The 20676-nt window shown below is 42.1% G+C and overlaps 1 protein-coding gene across 1 annotated transcript in view; it reads right to left on the reverse strand.

Moving 5' to 3' along the window:
• Frmd7 (FERM domain containing 7) overlaps positions 1–18717 on the reverse strand; it is a 45973-nt gene extending 27256 nt beyond the window's left edge. The window contains exon 1 of the mRNA XM_010614308.2: positions 18614–18717. Within this exon, the coding sequence (XP_010612610.1) occupies positions 18614–18670 (57 nt within the window). The 5' untranslated portion in view covers positions 18671–18717. The remainder of the gene's footprint in view (positions 1–18613) is intronic.
• Between the last annotated feature and the right edge of the window lie 1959 nt (positions 18718–20676).

Below are 20676 nucleotides of genomic sequence, written 5' to 3' on the forward strand. Positions count from 1 at the left end.
TACTTTGAATCATTTATTTATACACTTTAAAAGGATGACTTTTTGCTAAGTGCTGTGTATTGCAATTTCAAAAAAGCTCATAGTGAGCATCTAATGGATATATTCATATAAAGTAATTTTTATGGTGTCTGGCCCAAAAGACGAACTCAAAAAGTGTTGACTATTAGGGAGTGACTATATCATTCCTCAAACAAATTTGGATAGTTTGAGAGTGACAGGGGACATTAATAATAATTATACTGTCACAACAGGCTAGTCATGGACAAGCCCAGATGTATAGTTGTCTAACCATTAGCATTTGGACAACCTACAGTGTCTGTTTTGACAAGAGCGCTATTTCTTTGAATATTCAAGATCTGGAATGTTAGGGATCACTTCCACCACTATTAGTCTCTCCTCTTGGAAACCTTTGTCCTCCTGTATATGCCTTTACCCTTCTGTGACCCTTCCCAGCATCCCTTCAATTCAACGTATATAATTCAACGCATATTATTGAGCTCCTGTTCTGCACCAGGTACTTCCTAGTCTCCAGGAAGGCGGCGTTGAAGAAGACAGAGATGTGACCACAGAGGAGCACATAGGCTGCCAGCCAAAGGAGGCCCATCAGTGGTCCTCGACAGGTTGGCAAATGGCCTTTGTGAGGGTACAGGGGCCATACAAAGGATTACTAATGGAGGGCCAAGTAATCAGGATGAAGCAAGAGTTGGACTTAGCCGCGTGAAGAGAAGGAAAGGAGCTTGTTCTCAGAGGCAGAAGAGATCCACAAACCTGGTGTGGACAATGAAACTGCAAGAAGTTCAGTGTTGCTAAAGGAGAAAGTGAGCTACAGTGGTTGGATAAGTGGGCTGGAGCCATACATACCAAGGAGGGCCCGAAGGTGAGGGCAGGATGGGAATGTGGGTAGCGGAATGATTTGAAGCAGGGAACTGACAAGGTTAAAGTTGTGGTTTAGAACTATTCACCAGGGGGCCTGGCATTTAGCTCAGCAGTGCCACATGTACCCAGCAAGGGCAAGGTCCCGAGTTCGATTCCTGGCACAGAAAAAAAAATCTATCACTTTTTCCAGAGGTGGCCACCATAAGAAACATTAGCCAGGAAATTGTTGGGGCATAACTTTCCAAACTAAGATGTGTGTGTGAATCACCAGGAGCGTTTGCTAAATGCAGATTTAGACTCAATAGATGTGAGGAAGGGGCGAAACAGGTGACAGGCTGACAGTTTTAGGCTGCTGTCACTGTTCAGGTGAGAAAAGACTGTAGCCTGAACAAAGGCAGTAGTGGTACAATAGAAGAAGGTAAGATGTGAGGCATGTCTCCCGAGAGGGTGCAGTAGAACTCAGGCAGGTGAGACAAAGGGAGAAGCCCAGAGATGCTTGGTACTCTATGTGCAGGCTTTAGAGGCTTGTTCCTCTTTTCTCTTCTGGCAGGGTGAGGGTTTTCACACACTATAACTGATCTTGGGCTTCTTTTTTTGACCAGGACTGGGGATTGAACATAGGGACTCTAAGCTACATTTCCAGCCTTACTGATTTATGTATGTATTTATCTCTCTACTCATTCATTTAATGAAATTTTGAGACAGGGTCTTTTATGGCTTTCATCTAAAATGACCCTCAACCCCTGCAATTCTCATGTGTTTGGAAGGTGAGTGCACCATATGAGCAGTGCAGCAGACTTGTTTTTTGGGGGGAAGAGTCTGACCCGAACAGGCCTGACACCGTGTGTGTGACCCAGAGGGGTGTATCTCCCTTCCCTGCTCCATCCTTTACTCTCTGCTTTCCTACGTGAGCAGCTTCTCTTCTCCTATGCTCCTCTGCCGTGAGGTCCTGACTTGGAGCCAGCTGACTATGGATTGAAGTGTGAGGCAAAAGAAACCTCCTTTAAATTGTGGGTGTCAGGTACTGTGTCCCAGTGACGGGAAAGTGACTAAGCCAGGGCCTCACTGTGTTGCTCAGATGGGACTCAGACTTTCAATCCTCTTGCCTCAGCTCCCCAATAGCTGGGGTTGCAGCTGTGCACCGCTGCTCCTGGCATAAGGCTACACTTTGCAGTCTTTTGTACCTTCGTGCATATCCCTGCTGCTTATCAGTTGGCCCACTGACCACAGTACAGCAAGGCACTAACCAAACAGCTCGCCTCCATCCCACCCACACCTTCTTACTGAATCCTTCCCCCACTGACCTTTCCACCAATAGGAATGCTACAACATTCCTCACCAATCTCTGCACATATTTGAGCCCCTCTTTTGCCACTCCCTACTCTTTGCGCAGGTCTGAAAAGAAAAGCATGGTCTTTCATACCTAAAGCTAACGTGATAAAATGTCCCTTTGACATGCCACCCCTGATGTATTCTCTGTTTCATTCTATGGTCACCCACCTGGCACATTCTGTACTGTCCTCAGAGCATCTTCCTGTGTGATCTGTTTTGCAGCTGACTCCAGCCACTCATGTAGCACTGGTCCAGAACCAGTTATATTCATCACACTATGAACACATGGCCAGTTAGCGCGTTCATACAGAGAGACCCTTGTGAACTACTTCCTTCTGGTTACTCTTCTCGCTAATTTTCATTTCTCCTTTGACTCTTCAAATTCTGATCTTCATATAGTATTTTGGAACCCAGAACTAGCCGATCCCTCTAGGGAGTGGATCAAACTTACAGTAAGTGGAACACAAAGTCTGGGGTTATTTCTGCACTTTGGTAAAAGTTGGTGAACTCCCAGGCTAAGCATGTGCTCGGTGATGCCGATTTAGTCTCAGGTTGGGTGTGTACTCTGTCACTGCAATCCTCCTCTCTGTTTGTGAACAGCAACAGGCACGTAGCTTATTTGCAGAGATCATAGACCCTTCTTCTCTCTTGTCATCCACAGGCTACATCCAGAAATTTCAGAACTCCCTGACAATTAAGCCAGGGACTGTTTTGTTTTTCTTTTAAAATGCAAACATTGTGACATTTAAAAACAAGACATTCATCTTATATATTTGCCCATAGAATTGGATGCAACCAATTTTCTAAGAAATTAGAAATAAAGTGAAATAATTTCAATAATTTGAAAGTTTGCACTATGTAAACCACTCAGGGAGTTAGCAAAGCGCAGAAAAATTTCATCGACCAGGCTGTAACCCTTCTGGTGGGTTTAACTCCTGGTAAAAAGAGAACTGCCGAGGGCCTTGAGAGGGTAATTACCAGGTAGCAGCAGTTCCTCCTAAAATGAAGCTCTCGCTGCAGGCAGTCTGGTCTTTTAGCATCTGGTGGAGAACAAGGTGCAGTTACACATCAAAGAACAAAGAGTAAGTAGGAAGTCGACCGAGGCTCTTTCCCCAGAACGCCAGAACTGAGCCGTAAACCCTGGAGGGAAGCACAATTTAACTGGGTACTTAAGATTCCCTGGCGAGGGCAAGCAAAAACAACAGCCCTTATAGTTGCTCCTGCACGCGGTGAAATTCACACCAAATTACAACTGCTTTTTATTTGATTTCTGAAAACATAAAGCAGCTCAAAGCGCTGCATGTGTGAAAGATGGGAGGCTTAAAGTTGCTTGGGGATTAACTGCTCAGAAATAGCGCCGGCCCACATGACTGTCCTGCGGGGTCCTGGAGAATCGAAATGGGCAGCTGCCTGACCACCAACCCTTTACCCTCTGCTATATTGATACTAGAACACCAAATGATGAAGAGAATTCTAGAATTAGATTAGCTCATCTAGTAGCTGATAGGTACCCTTTCTGGCAGACGTCCTTCCAAAGCCATGGTGAGTGAGAACATGTCATTGCCAGGGGCCTCATGACCTGGATAGGCTACATCTGATTCATATTCTTTGCTAGAGTAGTTGGAGGGAGTCCGAGTGACTCTCACCAGGCAGCATTCCCCTTTCTACTAAGGGGAAAAAGAAGAAAACCACAAGATTACCACCCTAATAGCAATCTTGCCCCCACTCCTGGGACACTGAAATTATCGTGCCTGTACTGGAAAGACTGTTGCAAAGTGACAGTGTAATAATAGCATTCTCAAAACAGTGCTCCCAGTCTTGTCGAAATTACTAGCTGCCCTGGGTAATTAAAACAATTATAATTGTTTGTTTCCATGTAATGCTTTAGCACTAAATCCATGCAGTGTGCATAGTGCACAACCAGATTCTAAATGGTGGTTAAAATTTTCTTTTAAACTTGGAATTGAATCTATATACATCTAGCAATGACATGATGGGGAGATCATCAGAAATCACTTCTTCCAAGCCACTCATTTTACAAGTGTGAGGCCTGAGATCCACAGCAGGTAAGAGGCTTGCCTGGAGGTGAATAGCAGACTTGGGGATGGAACCCAAGTATCCTGGCCTCCGGTAATAGGCTCATCTCATTACATCACACTGCCCTTACCTATTAAGGAAAATCTACTCTCTAGGTAGGTCAAGGATAAGAAAGAAACCCTCAGTTCTAGCATGTGGTGCTGGGGAAGGAACCCAGGGCATCACACATGCTTAGTGTGCGTTCTACCATTGAACTGTGTCTTAGCACAACACTTGCCGTTTGTTCTCTTTGGTACCGGGGATCGAACTCGGGATCTTGAGCTTGCGAGGCAGGTGTGGGAACCACTGAGCTAAATACCTGGCCTTTGCAGTTTGTTCTCTTCAGTCACTCTTCCTGTTCATATTCAATCTGTTTTCCTGCCATTGTCCTCTTTTCTTACCTTTGGACTGTATTGTGGGCTGTCTTTTCTCTCCTGCCTATTCCTCGGATGCCTCTCCTCTCTTTTTCCTTTAGCTCCCTCCTTCGTCCTCACTTGCTTCCTGTTCCTGGCTCTTCTTTCCTCAAATCAGCTTTGCTCCATTTAGAAAGAGTCCTCGCTCTGTCGCCCAGGCGGGCTGTGAGCAGATTGGGAGCCACTGTGTCCTGATAGGTTATGAGTTTCACAGGAACACTATAAAGAGCCCCTTAAAGAATAATGCCTTTTCAAACGTCTACTTAATAAGAGGTCCTGAAACCCAGCATATTGGGGTTAACATGGAAAATAGGTGTTGGCTAAACAGAACGTCTTTTTGAATATACTCGGGAAACCATTCCAAACTAAGTGGAGTGGGAAAGTGCATGTGGAATTTAGGAATCCATAAGAAAGTAGTATTGCAATGTATAAAGTAACCACCAACATGTTAAAATATACTATGGGATCATAGTTGAAATTAATTTCATTTTATCAGAATTTTCTAGTGTATTTATGAATAACTCTGGCTGTATTATTGATTGAAGTGGTTATGGGAAACAGAAATGGGGATCGCGTGCCATTATTCATCTCAGTCCCTGGTCCTTTCAACACCCTCATGCTGGCCAGGTGTGTTTGCTTGTCAACACCTGTGGACTTCACTAAGGGACCAATTGTGCCCTAGAGCAGGAAGCGGGGGGGGGGGCTCTTCCTCAGTCTCCACTTGGCTCCTTGCCAAGTTGCACATTTGCAGCAATCTCTTAGGACCTGTCATTTCACTGCCTGAGTTCCTGACCTTGGTTCTCCTATTTTCTTCATTTAGCTTCTTGTTGCCTGGTACTGCCTTAGACCTATTTTGAGCGCTGCTCTCCTCTTGACTGATCACCACATTTGTCATGCACGCAGTAGGTGCTTCATAATGATTTGCTGAACCAGCAGCTCAGCGCTATGACTCAACTCAGGCTTGCTTGCAGCTTTTCTTTGTTTGTTTGTTTTTCCTTTTTGGAGATAGGGTCTTGCTATGCAGTTCAGGTTGCCCTCAAGCTCACAATGAAGTCCAGACTGGCCTTGCATTCACGGCAATCCTCCTGCCTCAGCCTCCCAAGTGCTTGGATTACAGGCATGCCCCACCACATTTGGCATGCTTGCAACTTTTTTTTGCCCCCTTCCTTCTAAGCCACTCTGGCATAAATCCACCCATGTTCTTAGTGTTTACTCACACATGAGTCTCAGATTAATCTGGACTTTATAACCAAAGCCTAAGGGTTACATGTTCTTCTCACTCTGGCCTAGTCTGGGGCTGGCCCCAGATTGGGGGTCTTTGCCATCTTCCTGTCCTAATACTACGTAAATACTTTGTCTTAAAATTGGTTGTACACTCCCGATGCAAGTTTTCCCAAAACCTTTGTCCTGTAATTGCTCAAGTAGAATCATTTGTACAGAACGACCTGGTTAAGTTGACTCATTGCTATTTATAAATCAAAACCAAAGATATTCCTCTCATCTGAATGTTGAATTTGACATTTGCTTTTTCCAATTTAGGAGGCTGTAATCCACATTTCTCCCAATACAGAAATGAATAAATATGTTCACTGTGGTGTCCACAGAAAGACTTGGGGAGGCCCTCGTAGATGGTTGGGCATGGGGATGATCTCTCCTTTGTTCTTAGAAGAGCTCAACGTAGATTATTTATCATCTCTGGGAACCCCATTTTAAAAAGTCAGTGAAGGCTTCTGCGACCACATACTTTTACATGTGCACAGAGATTGTGCAGAGAAAAATCCGTCCTGTAATACATGAAATGTTTGTACCACATTTCCCCTGACCTACGATTTTACTTCCTAGAATGTTTTGTCAGAAAACTGACATTTTATCAGTTAGCACATTTGAGCAGGGTTTAGCTGCCTGGCAGCTGAAAGCTAGCACAGAATTAATTCCTTCATTGATTCAACATATATTTATTTTGTATTTACGATGTTTCAAGTTAAGTACTAACTATTCCACAGATGTACTTTGCCTTCACCGACTTAATAGAACTCACTGTGTTCTTCTGGACTCGGTCCGACTCACTGAGCTCCAACTAACAGCCTTTCTTTTTGGCCTCATGTAATGCTTGACACCACATACCTCTCTAACCTTGTCCATTTCTCTGAGTCATTTCTATTGTTCATTCCTGTCATGAAAGCTCTCTGGTGGCTCTCACAGGTCTTGCCTTCTCAGTCAGTTTTCCCTACCAACTACCGACCATTTTCTGCACCATTTTTCCCACATGGGAACAGTTTAAGATGTGAAATGCCAAGATAACTCCCAGATGGTCACTCTAGAAAAAGGCTCAAACAGTGGGTAAAGTGATGAAGTGCGTGGGCTTTTAAATTTTTTAAAAAATTTTATTAATGCCTCTTGGTTATAAAGCATAATCGGTTTCATTCTGTTATGTTCATACATTCTTAGAGCTCACTTTGATTGTTTTTACCCCATACTCCCCTTCCCCTTTTCTCCATCCTTCCTCCCTTCCTCTTCTCTAATAGTCCTCCTTCTACTTCTCTGTCATCTCTTTTTTTACCCGAAGTTTTCTAGACTCCACATATGAGGTGAAACATGCATTATTTGACTTTCTGAGTGTGGCTCATTTCAGTTAACATGATACTCTCCATTTCCATCCATTTTTTCTGAAATTGACCTGCTTTTGTCCTTCTTTACAGCTGGATAATATTCCATTGTGTATATATACCATATCTTCTTCATCCCTTTTTCCTTCAATTGGTACCTGGGCTGGTTTCATAGCTTGAACATTGTAAATTATGCTGCATAAACATGGATATGCAGATATCCCAAAGTATGGTGAATTTAATATGAGAATATACCCAGGAGTGTATAGCTCGATCAAATGGCAGATGGAAATGCATGGGCTCTTAACCCAAAATGCCCAAATCAAATCCTGTTCTTACCACTTACTAGTCTGGAACTTTGGGCAAGTTCACCCTGTTGCTCATCTGTCAAATAGGAGTGCTGAAAGCACCTACTATACTGAAAATTTCAGTAAGCTAATGCAAGTAAAATACTTGAGGCTTTCAATTAGCTAATATGAGTAAAACATTTAAACTGGTGCGTAGTATGTAATGAACATTCTGTTCACATGTATTAGCTCTTATTGCTATAATTTAGGTTGGAAAGGAATTGAGTAATGACAAGTTTGTGTGCAAGGAGATTGATATTTGAGGGCAGGTGCCTCCAACCTCTGCATATCACCTATTGTGGCTGCAAATGGCTTGGAAATTCTGGCTCTGCCACTTTGAGAGGAGCTCCCTATTTTGATTGCTTTTGCAGGAAATGGATCTAATACAGGAGCAGTTTTTTATTTTAGTATTTTTAATGAGCAAATAAATTATATGTATTTTTCATGTACAAATGGCCTTTCAACATATGTATACATTGTGGAATGCCTAAACTGGGCTAATTAACATATGTATTTCCTCAGATATTTATCACCAAGACTTTTTTTTAATTAAGTTTCTTTCATTTTGGGGGGCCTTATTCTAAAACAATATATGCTTATTTAAAAATTAGGTGAAAAACATACCCAGGAAAGGAGGAAGAAGAAATAGAGTGCTGGTAATCACATCCATTAAGCAATAGTCAGTGTAAGGATCTTAGAGTAACATTTTCCAGATAATTTTCAATGCATGTGACACAAAAATACACTTTGTGGATCAATTTTTGAAAATCTTAGTATTATGTTATGAATATCATTAGAGTCTGTAGAAGAAACTACCTTGTTGCACTACCTTGTGTAAATTGTTTTGCCCTTTCAGCTATTGTGAACAACACTATGATAAAAATCTTAGCACTCAAACTTCCATACATCTTTATACCCAACTTCAGTCCTTTCCTTGAGATATAGTTTTCCCGAAATCAAATTTTCCCACCAACTCATTTAGGTTGTTCTCCATCTTGTTTTTGTTTGTGACTTGTATGAAATCCTAATGCTTAATTAAACTTTCATGAAATTTAAGCACTGAAATAGGAATACGAATTGTGGGAAGGATTTATGACAGTGATTGTCCTTACTGCGTAAGGATTTTCCAAACCCAAACTAGACTGTAGGAGAAGGAGAAAGATGGCGGTGGAACCACTGAGCTAAATCCCCGGCCCTCCCAGCATTTACTCTTAATTTCTGATTCAAGTACCTACTTGCAGTTGTGACCTTTGGCTCATATTTAACCGTGGTGAACCTTCCTGGCTTCATAGGAAAAAGCCCATTTATGACTTGGCTCCTGCTTGTCTTTCTTGTCTCAGCTCTCAGTCACCCACTGCCTCAATTTTAAGATGCAATCAGACTGAGCTACTCCACAGACCTATCCCTACTTCTTCCTTTGTCCGTTCAACCACTGCTTATGCTCCCTCCCAACACCCCCCCACATACCTAAATAGTTAACACTGTTCACTTAGGGCTGGGCAGACACCACCTCCTGCAGGACGCCCTTCCAGACCATGCCCTACACACGAGTGCACACACTTCAGTTTGTGTTGGATGCCACCCTTCCGCTGTGGCCGGAAAACTATCCTTGCTACTCTCACTTGTATTCTCCCCATTGTAACGGAAGTATTTGATTCATTTTTCCCACTGCGCTGTTAGCCTATGAACTCTTGCAGGAAGGGTGCTGTTTCCTACCTATCTCTGCATCCTCAAGAGCCACACGGCACAGAAGCTGTGAGCACTCCAGGAAACTTGCTAAACCAGGGATAAATGAATGAAGGAGTACAAGCTTGCCTATCTTACAAAGTGGAAATTCCCGGAATATTATTAGGTCAGGAAATGAAATGGCATCTCTCTAGCTTTAAAGGTAACTGATAGCAACTTGGAACACTTGAAATGGTCTGAGTGTGAAGTTCTGGAGAACCTTTGTGTTTGTTTAAGTCTGTTGAAAGGTAAATTTCATCATCATTGGAGGAATCTCCTAGAACAAAGGGCCTCTTGTTTTGAGACAGCTAAGCCCCACGATTACTGGTGAGGCGCCAAGTCTAAGTGCTTCCAGGGCCTGGGGTCAGCTCACCCAGACAGACCTCCCCTTTTGGGCCCCACACCTGGGATCCAGAAGAAAAGGAGGAAGTGGGCAAAGAGGAAGGGAGGGACCACAGAAAAAGAGAATAGAACAAGACTCTGTATGGGGAATAATTGTAGCTTTTACACAGCAGCTGTGTTTAGAATGAGACAAGCTATACATCAGAGTGCCACAGCCCCCAGAGAAGTGCCTCCCAAACGCCTGTCACCTTGCATTCTTTCTGAACAGCACAGCCTTCTGCAGTTCTTCCCAGGGGTGCCTTGCCCTAGCGCCTCATTGGCCAACTCTGCACCACCTCCTGGGGTGCAAATGAACTCTGAGGGTGGATCTCTGAGCAGCAGAACTGGTCTAACCGATTGTCTTTGCAGTTCTGATGGGTGTGGCACACAGCTGCAGAGTGGCACCTTATATTGCAAAGGCATGTACTGCTCTCTGCTGCTGGGCTGGCGGGTTTCCGGGCCATTTTAGGAAATGGCTGGACCGGTCCACAGCTGCCTCCCAGGTGGTTCTGCCCCTCAGGCCATACCATTTTGACCCCAAAGCAGTGGACTGGGCTCAGTGAGTTCCAAGAATTTATCCTTCCACAAGTTGTAGTTGACAACTTCTTTGTTTTAAAGCACAAGGTAAGACTAAGCTCTTAAAGGGTAAGGTATTTGTGTTTGTGACAGGTCGAACAATGATGCAAATCCAGGGTAATTGGCCTTTGAGATGAAAGAAGGTCCATAGAGTCCATGGGAATCTTGCCCTCTAGCAAAGAGCCATGGCTGCAAGGTGGGGAGCCTCCACTGGACCCCCCTAGCACCAGGACAACATGCAGGGCTTTGAGCTGGGATGAAAGGTGAAGGGTGGCAAGCCGTAACTAACTGAAAATCTTCACACAGATTCCCACAAGTGCAGACTTGATCGAACACCCAAGTGCCACCCACCTGGCTCTAAAGCCAGCTCCCCCAATGCTTCAAATGTTCTTGGGTTTGGTTCCCTCCTCCTTTCAGCTGTGGGGATGGGAGGAGAAAAGGCAAGGCAGGGCAGGGGCAGGGGTGGGAAGGCTGCAAGCCAGGCTTCTCTGTTGGAGCAGGAAGGCAGCCTGGCAGGCAGGTGATACAGAGAGTGAGGGGCCCCTAGAGGGGTGGAACGAATGAGTGGCACCAAACCACTCTGGGCCCATTGCTCAGCCTGGCATTTGGCCAGTCAAAGCACAAGCACTTTCTTTTTCTCTTCAGTTTATTTCCCAAATCAACAAACATTCAGATGTGAGGGACAGAGCAAATTTAGTTTAAAGGGAAGCATTCATCAGACAGCATGGGTCCTGTACAATGACAAATAAATCCTTGGCAAAGAGACAGCCAGCATTGGCTGGGCTGGTTTGTTAAGATTCTGGGATGATTTTTCTGCAGGTTTAGAAGCTCCTTCATTTGGTCTTCTCTGCAGCCAGGGGGTGGTGGTGAGCTGATCTGATCAGACTGTTGGCCTACCAACAAACATGGATTAAACACCTAGAGTAGGGTAAACTGCTTGCGACTAGAGAATACATCATGAAATCCTGGAAACCAAGGAGCTGCTCTGCACATAAAGCAATCACACTTGAGTTGAGTCAAAAGCCTTCTCCCTAAACAAAGACCAGCCAACGTTTTGCAGCTAGGTAGACTGTGGCCTGAGCCCCAGCTCAATTTCTGCCTTACATAGCAACAGAGTCATAGATGTCAATCTCTCTATGCTTCAGTTTATATGATTGTTAAAAATAGAGAAAAATATTATATTTTAGGCCTCGGCAGCTTGGAATACTGCTGCTTAGACACAAATATCTGGATGTGTGTTCACCATTTTAGATGAGGGTCAATTTCATGAGGCATCGATATAGCGAAAGTACTGACATTGCTCATACAGGCTCTGTTCTCTTACATATGTTCATTTGTAGCAGCCCCGTGGAATGAATACTAATATTATCCTCATTTTATCCCCTGAGAAAACCCAAGTCACAGAGAGGTTATATAACTACATTAGATTTTTTTTTGACACTTGCTTATTTGACTTGTGTGAGAATTGTGTAGGATTGTGCATGCAAAATACAATTACAACATGATCTGCCAGTAGATACTGTTCTTGATAATTATTCAGTAAAATTGTTTGTATTATTATCCATGTTGGCATTTCTATGAGTAGTGACCATGGGGTAGTTTATAATGTAGTGAAATGCAAAGGTTTAGGCTGTTTTCACTTGCTTTCTTTTTCTTTTCTTTTTTTGGTACCAGGGATCAAACTCAGGACCTTGTGCTTGCAAAGGAGGATCCCACTACTGAGTTACATCCTCAGCACTTCACTTGCTTTCTTAAAGGAAGTCCTATAATATTTTAAGTAACTATAGAAAGTTACTATGGACGCTTCCTGGCTTAATGACTCCAGGAGAAAAAGCAAATCCCCTGGAGCTGCTGACTAATAAGAGACTAAAGCCCACAGAAAAGCAGGACAATGGAACCCCAAGAAGCCCCACACCTTAAAATTGTTAGAGTTGGAATTAGAAATCAGGTCCACCTGACCCCAGATATGTTTCTTTCCACAACTGTATCTTCAATTCCAAAACCAAACTGATCATTGTCCTCCCAGACTTGTCCCTCCTATTCTGTTCTCTTTCTTGTGACTAGATACCTCAGCAGAAATTTCATGATTGTGTACGTTTTTTCTCTCATATCCCAAAAGGGGCCATAAAATGGTTCTAGAAATTCTAGCGTATTATCATCACTTTTACTCCTCTTTCCTATCTGTATTCACCATAAACTAAATTCAAATTCTGTAAGGGAGAAAGAACTGCGCTACCCTTCTTAGTTCTCTTGTGGGCTCTTTGGATGGACATAATAACCCAATTAATACAAGCACTGATTAACTAGAGAAAAGCATAAATGTTTGTATTAATTGCATGCCTACAGGGAGATCTCACAAGAGGGTGAAGTCTGAAGAAAAGACCAAAGCATGGTATGTTTATGCTTTTTAGATTTAAAAAAAACCAAACTTATGAAGAAACAATATTACAAGTTACTATGTGATATAGGGTATTAAATTTTAGGTACCTTGCTAAGATATGCATGGGGGTATAGATAGGGGTAGAAGATATAGATATGGTTAGAAGATAAAGCTTACTTCAAAGAATGTTTATTGAGGCTCACTGCAGCCTTAATTACCAGTCTCTGGTGATCTAGGATATTTTGCAACCTTGGTATGTGAAGGACATCCTTCCTGAAAGAATCTTTATGGCCTATTTCATGTAGGGAAATATAGGCCAAGTGGCTTTTTTCTGAAGTTGCAATTCCTAAAGTGATTTCACCTTGAAATAATCAATAGATCAATTTGGGATATTTTGAGATGGCATGTTCTTAACTCCTTCAACCCCAATCAGGCTGGAATATTGATGTTTGGGTTAGGAAATAGTTCGACCATCTAAAATTGGTGCCACTAAACTTGATGTCATTATCCAGATTCTACCTGACATCTCTCACACTTGTAACACGTATTTCATTAAACACTGCTTGGATGAGTGAATACATCAATTAGTAAATCTGTAGCAGATGCTGATGTGTCCTGGCTTTGAGCTATGTAAATCCTTTATTCATTCTCTACCTTCAAGATAAAGATCACACTTAGTAATGCACCAAATACATTTCCTGAATAATCTAGCTGCTGACTTTTCTTCTTTGGCCTTGATTTCCAGCCACTTCTCATCTGCAAGCCTCCACATTGACCTTCTTTTTGTTCTTTGAAAGGACATTGTTCTCTTTTGTGTTTGGCCTTCACACATTTATTTGCATAGATTGCTATTCTTTCCTCCTATACTGTATCTCCCACCCTTCACCTTCTTAGTTCCTACTCAGCAATTTAAATGCCTTATTGTTGGGGAATCTTTTCTTGAGCTTTAAGTCTAGGCTCCTACAGTTGACAGAACTAAGACTCAGATAATGTCCCCGGGGCCCCACAGGTTGTAAGTGGCAAAGTCAAATTTATCCTGGTTTATCAGACTTCAGATAAACATTATCTCATTTGTATTACTCCTCAAATTACTCAAGGAACTCAAGGAACTATGGAGGATAGACGACTGGCCCCAGATAACATAGCTAAACTAGTGCAATTCCGTAGCCCCAAATCCAGGTACACTCTATTATATCAGAGCAATTCTTCTCATCAGAGATGGTAGCTTTCTGAAGTGGGGGAAAGTGTTATCTACTTCACCTTTGGCCAAATTACAAACCCTTATCACTACAAACTTGAAAAAGAACAAATATCTGGGCAAACATCCCTGGGGTAAATACTACCTCTGTTAAAAACAAACAAACAAGTTAACAATCACTAGGCACTTGTCTGCAGGATTTCCTATTTGGGGTGAATAATGGTCAACCCTAACACTGCCTCTACTCTGTCTCTTGGAGCAAATGAGACCTAGTGGCCTTTATGATGCCCTTTATGATAGAAACAGGTGAGCTGACTTAGTCACTTTCCTGTCACTGTGATACAATATCTGACACCACAAACTACGGGAGAAGTTTATTTTGACTCATGGTTTTTAGAGGATTCAGTCCACAGACTCCAATGCAGGGAAGGGATGGTGGAGGAAATCTGTTCACATCATAGAGGTCAGGGAGCAGAGAGAGAGAAGGGAGGAGTCAGGAAGGGAGATAAACCCTTCCAGATCACATCTCAGGGACCTGCCTCTTCTGTCCAGATCCCACCTCATAAAGCACATTCAGCTCTGAACTCTTCAGCAGGTTAATCCACTGATGAGTACAGCAGCCCCAGGATGCGGTCACCTTCCAAAAACCCAGTCTCGACACATGAGCCTACTGGGGAGCATTCTAGTTCTAAACCATGACACTGTCTCCCTATGTTCTCTGTGTGACCACTGCATGGCTAGTACAATCACTTAGCGGTCAAGTAAATGTAAGAGGAGAGCTATTTCAACCTCTTGTTGTTTTAAGTTCCAGAAACTATCAAAGTGAAAGATGGGCTTTGGAAATTCAGAAGCAATGATTCCTGCAAAGGCAGAAATGAAGCAGGGAAAGGGAGCCAGATACCAGATGGAAGTGTGTCAAGTATGGTATGGAATTACTGTTTAATAATATTCTCCAGCTAAACCTGAGACAAGTAAATAGCTCTGGGTTATAACAAATTCGCCCTCCAAAGACACCACTACAGCTGGTGTGAGGGAGCGGGTGCGGTGTGTATCAGGGGATTCATAGTCAGACTAAAAGCCTAACCTCTAAGATCTCAGAAAGTCTTAGCTTTGGTCTTATTCTATCAAGAAAGTGCCCAATCTCCATGTTGAGGAAGAAAAACTTAATTTACCCTCAAACCTAAAATTAATTTTAAAGTCATTACCTTATTCCCTTTCTTCTGCTGCCACCCTACTCTCTTTGTCATTCTAGAAATCCCTCCTTGATTGTCCATGGTAATATTGTCTGTGATAAAAGCAGCGCTAAGGATGATGCTGACTTGTCATCAGTTTTATGAAATAAACATGAGGGCTTGAAAATTAAAATGAGGTGTACTAAATTTATTTCATCATTGACTGTACTTTAGTAGGCACATCCCTGCAATTCTGAAGTCCCATACCTATCCTATATCCCCTAAATACACTTAAAAATTCATAAAGGAAAAGGTTGGTAACATTTTCAGGAAGTTCATCTAGAAAAATCAACACAAGTTCCTTAGCGCACAAATATGGAAAGAAATCTCAAACAGGATGTCTCTGAAGCCAGCCATTCTTTCTAGCAATCTAACTGAAAGTATTATCAAGTTAAAGAGAATCTCTCTCTCTCTCTCTCTCTCTCTCTCTCTCTCTCTCTCTCTCTCTCACACACACACACACACACACACACACATATGCCATATCAACCTTGTAGTTAGAAAGAAAAGAATTAGGCCAAATTGCCAGTTTCCAGCTAGCACTTCCCAAAACAGGCTGTTTCCTTGTTCAAGAACTTAACCTACCTATATGGTAGAGTCAACCGCACCACAGACAGGGCCAGGAACATGTTAGGTCCTTGATAAAAAATTGTTAACTAAATAATTTAATTAATAAATGAGTGACTGAAAGATCTCAGGGACAGGGCTTTCGTGGAGTTGGGCGCATGAAATATTACAACCGTACATCACCACTTGGGCTCCTCTAATCCACAAGAAGATCTCAGTGTCCCTAATCCCACTGTAAATGGTGATGCTGGCATTCCGATTTTACAATCAGTTTCTGACTTCAGTTCTTGTGGAGTGCCAACAAATCGCTTCATAATTTGCAGGCCTAAATCAGACCTTGGATGCGGGCAAACTCACCAAGGTAATATCCCCGAGTGTAGGATAAAGTTTCTGAATGTCAATTTGCCTTCCCCAGATGACATTATTCTACCTGATTATGTATATGTGTTTAAAAATATTTCTACCACTGTACTTTCTATAAAATCAGCGTGAATATTTGAGTAACCACTATTGTTCCTCATGCAACCAATTGTTTTCTAGAATTTTATCTTGAAGGACAATTCTCCCTAGGAATAATCTATGCCTCGTGCAACTTTGGTTAAGTTTGGTATCAAAAGCCCCTCCATGTGACGTTTTTCAGCCACTAAGGAGTGCCCTTCATTATGATTCCAAATATTTCCCTGTCCTATTTTGGGTGTTAATACTAATTTTGAAAGCATATTTTAAGGTTGCTTTTTAAAGCATTTGAATTAGTGAAAAGATTCATGCCATGGGACTCCTGCCTTCTAGGGACCTCCTTCCCACATGACTCTTCATCCATGGAAAAAAGGGAAGGATCTGCTAATTAGTTCACAAGAATCACCAGAAGCTCCCTCTGTGAAGTCATAGAGTCAAGCGTTTGGAGAGCGCCAGGAGTTGGGGGGGAAACACACATAAGCAATATTTCAGACCCATGTTCTGGATAAAACTGCATATGGAGGAAGGGAGAGTTCTAGATGGAAAGTCCCAGCTCTGTTCTTATATGTTGTGTGGTCCTGGACAAGTCACTTAAGCGCCCGGAAACCCCATCTCTTGATTTACGAAAGGGGAGAAAAATCTGTTTTCTATCTTCACTCGGAGTGAAATGGAGGATCAAATGAAGTAAAGGATGCGAAATCATTTTGTGGATTTTAAGCATTGCCTACAGGTGACCCAACACCACTGTTGTCCCCATCGTCCCCATTATCATTGTTTCATCACCATCATGACGCTTACTAGTGTTACGGTGAGAAAAGACTGTTGCATGACCGGATCCTAAGTCAAGCTTCTGTCTCCTCAGGACAGAGCTGCACAGAGGACTGCAGCAAGTGCTGTTGCCACTCTCAGTAACACCATGATTGCTACTTACAGAGCAGCCTTCCACACAGCAAAAGGGATCCCTTGACACCCGAATTGCTGGGTATCAAATCTCTCCCATTATCTTTCCAAGGAACACAATGTATTTGCAGCTGGAAAGAGACAACCTGACTTGAAGCCAAATCATGCTGGCTTCAAGTTGCTGGAATTGGCTCTTTAGAAGGTAAATTTTGTGAAGCCGCTGCACTCTGCTCCCCATTCCCCATCTAATTGGATCTGAATTAGAACTGCACATTCAGAAAACTCTTCTGTCACTTTTTGTCAGAGAATTCTCTTTGAGTCGCTGGAAATGTCTATTAAAAACTTAGCCTAAAGCAGTGTCTTTTGAATACCAGGCTCAGTAATTCAGGTACTGGAGTACTGTGAGCGTCTACCAACAGCAAATGGATAAATTACTCAAAAGACATTTTCCACCCTTAAATATAGTTCCAAGAAAGAATAGGAAATGCCTCATACTTCTAATGGAAGCTATTCGCTACGAAAACAAATCATTCAGCTCCATGAACCTAGCATGCCTTTTGCACATAAAACTGAAAGGAAGAGACAGCAAAACAGCAGCTGAACCCAATGCAGTCATCACCCCCAAAGCATATGATTCAAATAAAAGTGATATACTCATTTGAAAAATGGGCTCCCCACATACCCAGCATTATGGATGAGCTACAGTAGTTGTCATTTTATGTATAAAAGCAAACAACCAACATTTTGTATGAATTCCCAAGAAAATGAACTATTTGTTCCTTCTTACTAGCTAATGTAGATATCAGAGGAAATAGCAGTTTGGGTTCCAATAAAAATGTAGAACATTTCAAAAAGCTCATCCATAAATCCTGACATCAAAATGTACGTATTTTAGGATGCTGGAACATGAGTACGAAATGATATGCTTAATACATTTGTTCTTTCGTGAAGAGATGAGGTATAATTGTATGCAATCAGCTTGTAGCTAGGAATTATATTAAGAACTCTGAACTATAAATACTGAGTCCAACTAAATCATCTCTTATCCCATTTTTCTCTTTCATACTTGTCATTACTTTCTGAAGTTCTCGTTAGAACTACATAATTCTATACTCCACAGCCCATAGGTTTTCTTCAGGGAAGGAGGGCAGCTTGTCCCCTCTCCTTCCCCTCAGAACCACAGTTTTCTCCCTGCTAATGCTCAGGGGGCGAGAGCCACAGATAAATCATTTCAATGAACAATTAATACCTTATTGGGTAGGAGAACTAAATCATTGCTGCTTTGCCTTTTCTCAAATATTTAGCATATCTTCAAAATCTGCTTTCACTGTCCTTTGAGAGAAGGCACCATGTTCTAGCAGAAAGGTTAATGGGAAAACATGAGCTACATCATGATATTAAATACAAATTTCTTTTCCAATGCTAAAAACCACAGTTCTCTCTCATTCGCTCCTAAAGAAGACATAGCATTGCCGCTAATGGACTGCCCACAAATGACCATTATTGAATGAATAATAAAGGAATAATAGCAATGTGATTTCCACTTACATCAACCACAAAAATCTTCTGGGAATCATCCAAAAACTGCACTTTTAAATGTAGCATCCTCGGAGAGGCCGTCGGACTGCGAGCAGACTCAGAGTGCTGTGGGTTCTGTGACAGAAAGGGGCTTTCTCCAGCAATCTCACTCCCAGCTGGATGCAGTGCACTCGGTCCCCCCACCCCCAGTCAGGCATCCCCACTTTCTTTCACGGGGCCCACTGCTATTTGCGCAAAGCGAAGCGATTCACACCCGAAGGCGCTTCTGCTGTCAAGTGCTGGGGATGGGCAGCATCTGGGCAGCCTCCTCGCCGTTCAACGTCAAAGCCAACTGGACTCTCAGCTCAGTTCCTTTCTGTGAAGAGACAGAAAAGAAAGAAAGTGCTGGAGACTTCTAGGGATTTTCTTTATTTCACAAGTACACAATATGGAAACCCTACATGAGCCTTTGATAAACTGAGAATAGGAATGTTCAAGAGTAAAAAGATTAGGTAGCCCATACTGCACTAGGAATTTCATGGCTGGGTAGGGAGCTGTATCTCCTTATGTATATTGCCTTTTTATGATTTTGAATTTACGTGATTTAGAAATGGAAATAGCCTTTATTTTATATATCTCATATAGTTCTAATTATTTTGAACTTTCCTGATTTAGAAGTGAAAACCAAAAAAAAAAAAGAGAACCAAGACCTGTCATGTAAAGGTTCAAGATCCCAATGATGAATGTAACTGTACTGTGTACCTAAAAAGTACCAATAAACTCAATGAGAGAGAGAAAAAAAGAAGTGGAAACCATACCACAGAATCTACAGAAAGTCTCACTTCCTCTCCTATTCTGCATTCCCACTGTAGCCCCATCAGTAACAATTTTATTCATCTTTGCTTGTAGTTGTGTAGCCCTCGGGAGTTCCCTACACAAGCCTTGCACAAGCACATTCAAAGGCATTTATCCTGTTTAGACAATAAGCTATCCACTGTCTTGGGACTTCTCTTTCTGCCCTCATCTAGGTAGAGATCTCCCTTCAGATGTACATGGAGGGAGTTCTCCGTTCTTTTTCCCAAGCCATCATTGTGCCTGTGTAGGTGACCACCGTGTACTCAACCAGTCCGAGATGAATACTCTAGCCTCACAGAGGCTGAAATGACAGTGTGCATACATACGTCACTACACAGGGTTCAGGTAGATCTATGGAACACAGCTCTGAACTGGAGCTTCTGGTCACGGGCAATGCATTGCTGATCTTGCTGTTTCTAGATTGTCTTCCGTAAGGGTTTTTGTGCGTTGAATCATGCCCTGTAAAATTCGTATGTTGAAATCCTAACCCCACCCAAAACATGAATGCATTTGGAGATTTGCAGACAAGTGTCTTTAAAGTGATACTTAAATTGAAATGAGGTCATCAGGAAGAGTCCAAATCCAATCTGACAGTTGCCCTTATAAAAAAGAGGACATTACACTGGTGAGGTTGTAGGGAAAAGGTATCTTTCTTTATTGCTGGTGACATAAACTAGTGCAACCACTATGGAAATCAGTATGGAGATTCCTCGGAAAATTAAAAAGAGAGATTCCATTTAGCTCAGCTATACTTGTTCTGGGCATTAATATCTTAAATCTTCAGTCTATTTGGATTTTGTCCTGATGTATGCTATGAGATATGAATCCAATTTAACCTTTTTGTAATTGGCTTCCCCATTACCCAGACATCACTGTTCAGAAAGTTCATTTCTGCCTTGACTTGAGAAGCTGCCCTTCTCATATATTAAATTGCCATGTGTACTATGTATAAATCTCACCACGCTATTTTAATTTTTGAAATTTCAGAGTATGTTTTATTAGCTAGTAAGGCTAATCCATAACCTATTGCTTTCTTTTATTTATTTTTCCTGGTTATTCTTATTTACTCGACTTTCTAGATATTGTGTCCGTGTTTAGTTCCAAGAAATGAATGTTGGTGTATTTACTGAAATGTGTTTTGAAAAAACATAAATTTATTTAGGGGTAACTGGCATTGTTCTGATGGCGAGTCTTCCTACTCAATTTGTTCGGATCTATTTTCTTTTCTTTTCTTTCTT

This window comes from Fukomys damarensis, unplaced genomic scaffold (assembly GCF_012274545.1).
Source record: "Fukomys damarensis isolate Sample0158 unplaced genomic scaffold, DMR_v1.0_HiC HiC_scaffold_39, whole genome shotgun sequence".
NCBI lineage: Eukaryota > Metazoa > Chordata > Mammalia > Rodentia > Bathyergidae > Fukomys > Fukomys damarensis.